The sequence below is a fragment of the Atractosteus spatula genome, chromosome 13, assembly GCF_055471065.1.
Source record: "Atractosteus spatula isolate fAtrSpa1 chromosome 13, fAtrSpa1.hap1, whole genome shotgun sequence".
Classification (NCBI taxonomy): Eukaryota; Metazoa; Chordata; class Actinopteri; order Semionotiformes; family Lepisosteidae; genus Atractosteus; species Atractosteus spatula.
The window spans coordinates 17,935,198-17,947,484 of NC_142718.1; the positions used below are offsets into that span (position 1 = coordinate 17,935,198).

At 35.6% G+C, this 12,287-nt stretch overlaps 1 protein-coding gene across 2 annotated transcripts in view; it reads left to right on the top strand.

The window, feature by feature from the left end:
* Window positions 1-12,287, top strand: part of vps8 (VPS8 subunit of CORVET complex) — a 345,245-nt gene that overhangs the window by 51,972 nt on the left and 280,986 nt on the right. For both annotated transcript variants that reach the window (XM_088930095.1, XM_088930096.1), the window contains exons 18-20: window positions 409-455; window positions 557-646; window positions 2,503-2,549. In XM_088930095.1, the coding sequence (XP_088786221.1) occupies window positions 409-455; window positions 557-646; window positions 2,503-2,549 (184 nt within the window). The remainder of the gene's footprint in view (window positions 1-408; window positions 456-556; window positions 647-2,502; window positions 2,550-12,287) is intronic.

Sequence of the window (12,287 nt, forward strand, 5' to 3'; positions counted from 1 at the left end):
CTGTCTGGATGAGGGAATATGAAACACAGGAACACAAGCAAATACCTTATAACAAACCCCTGTCATCCACTTGCAGGGTTTGAATTTACAAGGCAAGAGTGGTATCTGCTAGAGAAAGCCTAGAGAAGCCAAGGCTGCTGTGTAGCCAGTCTAAAGTTATGGGGCATGGGTGCAAACCTCTCATGCTCCTGGAAAGCAGTGCCAGCACAGATCATTGTTGAGGAGTCGTACCACAACTCCCACAAATCCAGAGAGGTCTGTTAGTATTGAAGTCACCATTCAACAGAAGGGTTTTGCTTAGCTTAAAAAGTAGGCAATCACTAATTAGATTAATTAATGTATACATAAGCATTACACTCATAAGAGCTGGAAAACTTAATTTGTTCACTTTTTTCGCTTTATTTTCAGGATTATATGGGGATCCAAGCAAGAAGAAAGGGGTGGTAGCCGACAAGGTTTGTTTAATTGAAAAAAGTGTGTTGTGTCAAGTGCATTTCAATTAGGACTATTAGATGAAGACTGACAGTTTTAATTTTAATGTCTTAATTTCCTCTAGATGGTCGAGATCCTTCTTCTGTATGCAGATCGTTCCCTGAAGAAGTGCCCAGATCAGGGGAAGATTCAAGTAATGGAGCAGCATTTTCAGGTATCCACATTTATCTTTGTCATGCAGGTGATAGAAAAAGGAGGAAACAAAATTCTTCAGGTCAAAGTGTCAATAATCTGATATACTAATGTACTGCATTAGTTAGTGATGCAGATTTTTCTAATTTATAATTATTTTGTACCAGGAAATATTTAATCAAATGCCATAAGTTATTTTGAGGTTACAGAGATGGAGACAGTGGCTTAGTGAATATCATATAATTGAATCAGTGACAAGCCAGTGGATTTTAGCTTGTGATTTGAATTTTTAGATATTTAAGTCTTTAGCAGATTAAATGGAGAGTGACTTGCACATATGTCATAACATTATCTCCTCAAGCAAATTCTAGTCTTTTCTGCAGTTTTCCCTTTTCTCTCTATAGTTTTGTTCACAACATAAACAGGAGAAACTGTGTTTAGTGTTAGCACTACTTTTAATCAGTCCAGTTCAAACAATAATTAAACCATTAAAAAATGAGAGACTAGAGAGTATGCTATTTTTTAATTAAATCAAAAAGAACAAAATATCAGCCTGTTTTCTGAGGTGCTTTAATAAATAGAACTCAGTGTGCATTGTATAAAAATTCAAATCCTTCAAAAGATTGTGTAACAATCTTTACACAATAAGAAACCTATTCTGATAAAAAAGACATTTTTAACCTTTTAACCTGTCCAAGTAATTTAGGTGTAAAAAATGTTGACACATAATAGAAAACCCAGGCCCACAATGATATAAAGGCTCAAGTACCAACTCTCCTGTCTGAACTTGGCAGGTAGAGTTTTCAGCTGTCCATCGGGGTTAAGGGATGTGGAGGTGCTTCAAAAGCAAGAGCAGATACCCTTGCGCACAGGTAGATTGCTGTCAGACAGATACGCTTTCAGAGAAGATGTAGAAGTGGACTTGTCACTGAATCAGAGAGGCTGGCAAAACGGTTAATTGTCATGCTTGTCTTGCTTGTGAAAATCTCCCAGATGTTTGGACATCATTTCACAAAAGAAAAATAAAACTATCGCCCTACTCCTCACCTCGCAACCTTCACTCTTGTAATTTTGGTCGCCTATCTGTCCTCCAAGCCCATTTCCAGGGCCTTCTCCTGTTATGTCCCAAAGTTCTGGAACTCTATCCCCAAGGATATAAGAGAGTTACCTTCTCTAAACTCCTTCAAATTTAGACTCAAAACCTTCTTCTTTACTTAACTGGCTCTGTTCTTTACCCCTAAGCTCCTACTTTATTTAGTGCCACCATCAACTGTCTCCTCTAACTGTGTTTTCTCATCGTGCATATCTTGTGAATTTGTAAAGAATTTTAAAAAGCCACCTTTAAAGGCGCTATATAAAATAAAGATGTTATTATTATTATTATTATTATTATTATTATTTGTGTCCTTACATTTCAGGAGCAAAGGCAATAAGCCTCAAGATTGTGAAGTGAGAATTGGGGATTCCAAATCTTTTGGATGTTAAGTAGAATCTAGCTATAATTTATAAATTAACCAAATATGTATCACTTTCAGAAAAAGCCAGTAAATTACTGTATACTAGATCAATGCAGAGTGGTAAAAACATGACCAGACTGTACTGTGGATGACCAGAGTTGTTTGACTTAAGAAAATAAATTAATTATTAAAATTAATAAAATAAGAAATAATGTAATAATAGTAACATCAAGCTTTGTGGGAATCACATCATTGTTAAGCTTGTAGAAGTGGTTCTATTTTTGTAAAGCTTTCAAAGAACCCTTAAAAATAAATTCTAATACTTTACTTGAGTAAGTTTCATTACAGGATTCAAAGTTTTCTGAATAATGTCTTTCCTGGGTGTAGCCTTACATTGTTAATTTTGCTGTTTGTTCTGTAGGACATGGTACCTGTCATGGTGGATTACTGCCTCCTTCTCCAGAGGACGTAAGTGAAAAACAACAACATAACATTTCCTGTATTTTCCTCTCCACCTCCCCCTTACTTTTCTTAATCAGTCTTTCAACTGAGGTACTCATTGGAATAAGAAGCACTTCTGTCCTACTGATTTTCATAGTTTATGGTTGTGCTAGATCCTTTACCTTCATTTATTCATGATGAATATTTTGATGAACAAAAACACATAGATATGAAAACAGACTTTGGTCAGTATTTGTTGTTTCTAATTTTCAGTTGTGGATCTGACTGCTAACTTCAAAACATTTGAAACTGAACTTCAAAACTTCCACTGGGATTTGTTGTGCAGTTGAGCTATATTGTTAAAAATAGTGCTCATTAGTTTGTGTCCTCATTTCTCGTATGTATCAAATATCATTGGCTAAAAATCATTTTCTAAGTATAGCCTAGAGTTTTTGACATACATCAGACCTCTGTGTAGACCTTTGTTTTTGCTCGTAGCTGATAGATTAATTTTAAAATGCTGCTCATTTTAATTTGGTAAAATATAAGTATATACATTTTTATGTTCAGTTTCAATCTGTCAGAAATGACTTTTCACGGCTTATTTCAAGATGGTATGCCTGGGAGGCAAATCGGTGTTGCTCAATGCTGTGATGCTCATTAGTAAAAGTCCAAGTGCATCTGTTTGCAGCAGATGTCTTTTTTTGGAACAGAGAGAATGACAAATAACAGTCCATGTTGAAACGGCCACGTAGAAAAGAACAAAAGAATATTGTTACTAATGGGAGGGTTACGAAAATGGAGAAAATCAGGATTTGACTAAGCAGTTTTGTCAATAAGTAAAATAATTTTTCATAACCCCCAACTTGTAAGAGATTTCTCCAGAATATACCAGAGCGGTTGGTATAATTCTTTATTCTCTGGCACAGCTTTGATGAGAAAAGTAATATTCCAGGCACACTTTATTTATTACACTGACAAGACACAAACTACACTACATACAACGCATACAACACACAGGTTACTCTATGTACAGTATTTGCAAACAATAATAAATAATAATAATTCCTTACTAATTCCTTACACTTATATAGTTCTTTTCTGGACACTCAACTAAAAAGCACTTTACAGGTAATGTGCAGCACCCTTCTGGATGATGCGATGGCACCCACAGCATACCAGAACGCTCACCACGCACCAGCTATCAGTGGGGAGGAGAACCAATTTATAGAATGGGATTATTAGGAAGCCATGATTGGTAAAGGCCAATCGGGGTTACATCCCTACTGTTTTCAAGAAACGCCCTGGTATGGACAGTGCCTTTTTATAGTATAGTGTCCCTGTCACTATACTGGGGCATTAGGACCCACATAGACTGCCGGGCGAGCGTCCCCTGCTGGCCCTACTAACACCTCTTCCAGCAGCAGCCTGTTTTTCCCAGGAGGTCTCCCATCCAGTTACTGACCAGGCTCACACCTGCTTGGCTTCAGTGGGTTGCCAGTTGTGAATTGCTGGGTGACATGGCTTTTGGTGAAACAACAAGGCGTTTCAGTGGCCTAAAATTCTAATCATCCAGAAAATGTCTACAAAGTATGAAAGTATGAAACTCTTAATGTCTACAGAGGTCAAATACAAGATAAGCTGCCTTTTAAATAAATGTTATACAACCTGCAGTTAAATCTCACCCCAGATGCCACAAAATAAATGGGAGCCTATACTGTATCTCTGTCCGTAAAAACGCATCCTAAGCAGGAAACGCGTTTCTAACTGGGGTTTCTTTTACCCAGGAAGCCCAAATTTCCTAAAAACAAAGAATAGCATGCTCTATATAGCAAGGTTCAAATGCTTAGCTCCAATTGGGTTTTGTTTGGACGATCATGAAGTAGGGGCTCTCACCTAAGCTTCAAGTCCCAGCTCTACTGCTCTTTCTTGTTCTTCTTCTTCTTTTCTCTATTAATGTTCTTCTCTGCTTCTTGTTTCCCCTCTCTTAATGTGCTCTTAATGTGATCTTATATTGTGTGTTTCTGTACTGCTCATTGACAATCATTACCCACAACACACCTAGGTATGCCAAGGTAATACCAATTGCATTACAATTGTTTTTGCTGAAGGGACCCCCCAGACCTGAGCAAAAATCCTCTCTGCTTTGAAGCTAGAAGTGTTTACTCTTCCAAATGTTATCTAAAATCTAAGAGACACTTCTCAGTCACCTAAAACTCTAACAGTATCTTACAGATGAAGAAACCAGTGAGAATGTAGCTAATATTCTGTAGTTAATAATATAATCTTTAAACAAGTAACCAGTTTTAGTTAATATGGAACCTGTCAGACACAGAATGACATGTTTGTGACAAAATACAAAGCAAACAAAATGCAGTAGCATATCTTCTACAATGGCACGGAAGCATTTTTAGAAAAACATACGATACATTATGTTGGAGGTTAATCATTTTAATATGAGAGGGTACAGGGTATCTCTGAAATACACCTTAAATTCAGTTCGGAAAGCTGTTTAGTGATTGAATCATAAACAATGATATTTTAGTCATCATGGATTTCCTGTTCCTCAGGCACCTGCTCTGTCTCATTCAGTTTACCCATGGCTTTCTGTTGATGAAAAATAAAACAAATGCTTTTACTTCTTGTACATATTTCTGGGATCAAAGCATTTTGGTCCACTGATGTGCTCCTGTATGATATAAATGGCTTGATATCTTTTTATCTGGAGTAACCCCCCCCCATGCTGGACGTGAATACTGATGAAAACTGGAATTTTGTATGTGGATTTTGAGTGGCCAGACCCATGTGGAACCAGTTAAAGGGAGATGGGGGGCATTCCCTTTAATGCAATGACAGAATCATGCCAATTCACTCTACATTCACGAGTCACTCTGTTCTTCACTGCTCTTTGCCATGTATGATGGTTGAAGTACACATCATACTAACTCCTGCAGTTGTAGGTACATAATAAAATATTGCAGGCAGCATTAAAAAAATTAACTTTTACAATGTTCTCTTCAACTCCCCGTATAATCTTAAACACTTAATGCTGCTGCTCAGTTCTGAAAGTCATTTCTCATTAAGTAGCTTCTTCCTCCTGTATTTCTTTTCTCATTATTTTAAGTAGGTGATAACTTTTCTTGCACTCTTGTACAGCACACACAACCAACTGAATGTAGACCTCGTTCTAATTTTATTCTCCTAATTCATGTGTAGGCAGCATGATGGTGCAGTGGTTAGCATTGCTGATTCTCAGTGCTTTGGCCCAGAGGTCAAATCTGGACCTGGGGTGCTGCCTGCGTAGAGATTATGTGCCTGTGCCCTTTTGATCCAGTTCTCCTGCGACTCATAATTGAATAAAGTAGTTAGAAGATGGATAGATGGTTCATGTGGCCTTATGTTTACTTTTCACTTTTACTGTTCTGTCAAATCCTTGATTTCAAGCATGTCTATTCAGATTTAACTGGAGGACAGCACTAGATTACAATGTAGACCTGCAGTGACACACGCCAGTGTTTCTTCCTAATATGGCAAAAGTTGTGCGTTGTGTTGCGGTATGCAATTCACTGGCCAAAGATGATCAATAGGTGGCACTTGTGGTGCATTAGATGTTAGTGGAACGATTGCTTCATTTAATCTGTTCTCTACCGTTATGTTTACATCACTTAAATCCACTTAATATGGATTATTAATATGGAATTTTACAACTAAAGGGAAATTTTGGTAGCTGAAAATAAAAACAGAAGTATAACATAATATATACCTAATTATAATGCAAATTTCAGAAACAAGTAATAAGGAAACAATTTGATTATGACAAATGTATTTCACATATACTGTACTGTACTGGCTTAAAAGCCATACGGTCTCATATGTAATATATACCTAATGTACAAGTTAGACTACATGGTAGTGGTATATAAAAACAAAGTACACACTGTATTCAACTGTCTTCATAAACATTTTATGCATCAAAGTCTTTAACTCGGTAACTTACGGTGGTTATTTGGGAAATGTTTTGATGTGTTTGTTTTACCTATATAAAGTTTAGATACTTCATAAAAAGCTAGAATGTTTTATCATTTTCTAAGAATACATAACAAGAACACTTGCTGTTATTGATATAAAAAAGGTGTAATACTGATTTAATACCACATGATAGGGAATATTAATTTGGAATCACATAAAAATGTTAGCAGTTAAAAAAATCAATTTGGATCATTTGAAAACATTTTAATGTTCTATTTAGTAGGTCTTTATGTGTTGCAGTTTTAGATTTTATTTCCTAATTAACAATAAATATGTAAATTGTAGTTTTAGTGATGCCAAAGAATACTGTCATCCATTAATATATCACAAATAGTGGACCAATAGATGGCACTCTTCCCTCTGGATAAAAAAAATCCAAATCAGCGTGGAATGATGTTAGCATGACTACTACAGTATATAAGGTGCCATCTTTTTAGTGGGACAAACTGAAACTCAAAAAAGGTTCTGATTAGATTTAAAATCCAGTGGCACTGTAAGGGCATTGGGGTTGTTAATGGCACTGGGGTTTTTAACCTCAAAGTCCTTGCTAAATTCTATAGACTTGCACAGTCAGCATTCTTTTACCTTAGTTAACTTAGTAAAGCAGTTTCTCTCTTCTCTTCCTGATCTTCTGTTTAATGGCTCTGCTGGTGCCTAATGGCTGTTGCATGTCACTAAGATGGGGGATGCACTATTAGTGTTGTGTAAAGTGGATCACTTAAAATATTCATGGTGCTTAAAGATCTTTTGGGATAGAAAATACTATATAAATGCAAGGGATTTTTATAGTTGAAATCCAATAAAAGATTATTATATTTGTTCCAGTTTATTATTGATTCTTACTGGCTTGATTTACTGAATGCGAAGTTTTGATTTAGAACCAATGTTTTTAATACACTGTTCATTCTGACACAATTGATTAAATAATGCAGGCCATTCCATTATTTGAAGGTCGTGAGGAAAGTGTTCAACACATAACTTTGCATTCTTTCATTACCCTGTGTTGAACTTATGTACTTTAAAACCATTAACATTTGGAGACCAAAAGGGCTCCCTTTGTCTAAGCTTACAAATGTGAAAAGTTCACTCAGAGAAAATGTCTGAGTTGCATAGTATATTCACTCCAGCTTTTCAAGTTGCAGTACAGTTTTTTCCTAATAGATCTTTTGCTTTCACCTGTTTTTGTTCTCTTGTCATTTATACATTTATCATTTAAAGTGCAACTCTCAAATTGTTACAGTGTTTTACTTTTTTCCTACATTTTTAGATTTTAAAAAAATCTAATGGAAACTTACTTGTGACAATTACCTATACCTTTGGGAAACAGACATTTTAGGCAGTTGTGAGAAACATTTTTATTGTGTTCTACAGGTTTTTAACATATGTTCAGTATTTCAAGATGTGGAGAATGTAGTTGAGCTTTGTGCTCTTCCTTGCATTTTTAATTTCTAAATTGACTTTCTAAGGGATAGTGTCTCCACTTTTTCTCCACAGAAAATGTGACACAGAAATGTTCAGAAGGCCCTTATTTCTGTCCTGAGGCAATTATCTATGTGCGTGAAAGGTCCTGGATTTGCTGGTCTGGAGCACATCAGTGTAACTGTGTGCTGGTTGATAGCTGTGTAGCATCCAGAGAAAGGTGATTGGATCTGGCAGTGTGAAATTAACTGTCTAGAGGAGCTGACATCAGCTTTATTTAAAACACAGGCTGATAAAAGTGTCTAATAGAAAGACTTGTCAGAGTAACAACATTTTTTCTACTGAAATGTAGGGGATGAGGGGAGCATTTAGGTTATTTTAAACAAATCTGCATATTGGGATTAGAATCCTACAACATTAATGCTGTGGTGCAATAGCAGAAAAATGCAATGCTGTAGAAATGCATTTACTTAAGTGAAAGCAAAATGCCTGCTGTAAATTTATTATTTTTTATTTGGCGAGGCAGAACAATCAGTTCTGCCTGTCCTTGCCCTCATTTTCCAAACCACATTGACATTTCATGCATTTTGTCTTAACGTGAAAAGGACATCCGTTTATGTCATTAGAAAACAATATTTTTACATTCTGATTAATTGACTTTTAAGGTAAAACATGGTGTCCATTAAACACTGTGTCCAATTTCTATTAAAACTAACATGGATATGAATTTACAGACATGTAATTTTAATATTTTTTGCCAGAAGTATATTTTTCCCCCAGGACTCTTGGGAATTATGTAAATTCAGTAAAAAAGTGGTTTCAATTTTTAGGTGTTGGACTGACAGTTCTGAATATTATTACTCACAAACTTGGGATTCAGAACAAATTGGAGGGTCTATAGCCCAAATAGAAACTAATAAGGACATTGTATGCTTTTTTCCCTTTATCAACAGTTAGATCCAAACGATCCAAACATGTCATCATGTGTTGTCTGCATCTAAGAATCTGTCTGATCTCCTATATTTTTTAAACTGAGTTTGGCAGCATCAGATATCAAGTATTGGTGACTAGTATTAACAAAATGACATCACTCTGTCTGAATTCCTTTCAGGTATCCCAATTTCGCATTTTGATGAGGTTACATTTTTAAGCCTTTGGAACTGTTATCTAAACAAAACCTACTTCTCGCCTGTTAGTGCTCATTCCTACTCTCTTATTTCACTGTACTTTTTTTTAACTTTTTTCAACTAGACATTTCATATTGTTGACTTTCTGATGGCCCATCTCTCTGCAATGGTTTCAATTGGAATTTTCTTTGTTCTTATCTTTACAATTACTTGCTTTTCTGTCATAAACAGCTCTCTAGTCTTCATCTTTGTTCATGCCTTCTAACTCAGGAGGCAGATGCCTTATTGGTTATGACATTGTGGGACAACACAGTTTTACATTGAATTAATTTGCTGAAATCTGAATTTTGTTTTATTTATTATTGCATGTTTACTTCATAGATGTAAAATTGAATTGTCTGGTATTTTGTGGGTTTGATGACCATCTGTTTGTTTGTGTAAAATAAAAAACAGTGAATTGCACTGCAGTATATTGCCCCCATGTCCTGCCTCTGGACCCCCTGGGATCCTCTCCTAAATTTTATCTAGTCAAGTATCTGCTTTTATCAGCACTTACAATTGATAACTTTACAGCAGCCAGCTTAATACTACAACTTAGTACCATTGTCTATAATGTCAGCTGCTTGTGTTTTGTGTTTCAACTTCTGTTATGTCAGGCTTAAGTCACTTATTTTGCTTTTATATTTAGTGTTGCACTCTTAGCTCTAAATGGGTGAATCAAACATGAAAACAAAGTCATTTTATGGTCAGTATTGACTCCAAAGGCTAATTTGCTTCCCAGAGCAGGCAGCTTTCATCATCCTTTCATCTGTGGTCTCCACTCTTCAGATCAATAAGAAAGGTTGCTCTGCACAGAGTTTAATGGACTCTGTTAAAACGTGCGTGTCAGAAGAATCAAAATAAAAGGACTTTTTGTTCATTTTTATTCAGCTTTATTGAAGACAGTCAAGTATAATGTCTCTTAAATTTATCTTAATGTTCAAAGATAAATCGATGCCTGAGTTTTAGAGCTTTGGTCTGTATTCATTTCTTCTTCTCTGGTAGCTTAAAGTTTAATTGAAAATTGTTACTTAAAATTCTTACTACAATAAAAAAGATCTGGTAATACAAGAACAATCTTTAAAATATTTATCACTGCCCATCTCAGAAGTAGCTTTGTAGATTGCAATGATACCAAATATATTCATTTTAAATAATGGAAATCATTATTATTTTGTAGAAGAAAAGGACTATTGGAAACTCTTTATATTTATCTGTGTGTCCAGTTGTGTTCTTCCTAGATTTCTTCACCAAGAGTGAAGTCTGATGCTTTTTAACCCAATTGTATTTGTATTGCCTAAAAAAAATTGAGCAGATGTGTTAAAGTGGGAAAAGAGCTGAACTAGAAAAGGACCTTACTGACAAAGCAGATTATTATCATTGGCCCAGATTAGACAGTAGGTCATATCACTTAGCTGACAGGTACTGGGAATCTCCAAACTGACAGTACAGTTTTGACAGAACAGTACCAAGGTAAATTATATTCTAGTTACAACTCCATTCAAAATTTCTTAATAAAAGCAGAATGGTATACTAAACTGAAATATCCAACATATCATGGGGCAGACGAAGTGTCTGGGAGCTTGGCCCGACAGGTGCTCATAGAAGAGGGTGACATTTATTACAGGAAATCAGAAGTGGTGGGGATAGCTGGATACTTCAGCTTTGTTTTGAGTAAGGTTGCTCATTTTAATATTTTTTAGTGTATTGCAAGCATAGTACCACTTGAAGGACATTTGACAGTTTGCTCACAACATTTCAGTTAATATACAGTAGATTCCAGTGGCTCCTCTGGTCGTGGAAGAATACTGTATCTTTTTTTCCAGCCATTTTCTGTGAATCAGGGGCAAATTAATTTTAATTTCTATTTAGGACACATCTGTCAATTTTGCTTTTGCCTGTTAAAAGGTCAAATGTGATTCGTAATTAATACCAATTTCTGAGTTTCTGAGAACTGCCCTAATTCATGTGTATTCAGGTGTAGCCAATTGGACCAGTGCAGAAGAAAAAAAATAATCATAGGAGACTTGTACATTGTCATTTCCACCTATTTCAGTTAATCAACAATTGATCAACTAGTAAGAGCTGTTCAATCAGAAATAATGTCATTTGAGTTGATGAGAGGTTGTGTAATGTTCTGTATGCTAAAGTTGATCAAAATAGTACCATTGAGGTAGGGTATTTTTGACAGTCAGGACTAACTGAAGAAATTATGAGAATAAAAATCTAAACAAGCAAGGAGATCAATAAAGTTATCATTTAGCACTAGATTTTGAGCTATGCTGGAATGAAGTCCAACAATGTTCCTCCAAGACCAAGGTTAGGAGCCACTGATATTTTCAACTGATTATTAGAGAACAACGTAGGTGAAATGTAAAATGTAAAACAATGAGATAGGTGTGTTTGCTTAGGTAATAAACCATTGTTAAATTACTGAAAACTGAACAGGACGTTATTTGGTGTCTAGATGACTTCTCTTTGATCTGAGCTGTCTCACACATGCTTGATACTATTTATAGTTGTGTGGAAATGTTTAGGCATCCCTGGTTAAATTGTTTAATCAAATCTCTAACTGAGTGACACAACCTCTACATGGTACAAAGTTACACCTAACATCTTTCTGCAAATTATTATGTAAAATTACAATTAATTACCATTTGTAAAGTTTGGGAACCCTTCCATGTGATTCATTACAGTTTTTTTAAAATTTTCAAAGGCTCCAAAACTTGATTTACTTATTAGGCCTTAAATTAAGTCAGGTGAAGGCAATTCCAGGGTTGAACATGTACTCTGACCAGACCTGATCAGGTTGTGATTGTTGTTCTGCCTACTTTCAACAACAATGAGGTCCTCTAAGCAGCTGTCTGAGGACTTTAAAATAATTCAGTCTTACAAAGCAGGTGGGGGGTATACAAAGGTCTCTAAAATGCTTCCAGCTTTAAATTTCAATTGTTCGAAACATCATTGAAAAATGGAAGTTACAGGGAACTGTTAAAATCAAGGCAAGAACAATCTAATAGAACTTTTGAAAACTGGTCAGATCTGCAAGTCAGAATCCCCAGATCACTGCAAAGAACCTGAAGAAAAGTTTAGCTGACACTGGAGCGGTTATCCACAGGTCCACAGTATAGTGTGGCTTGCAAAAAGACTA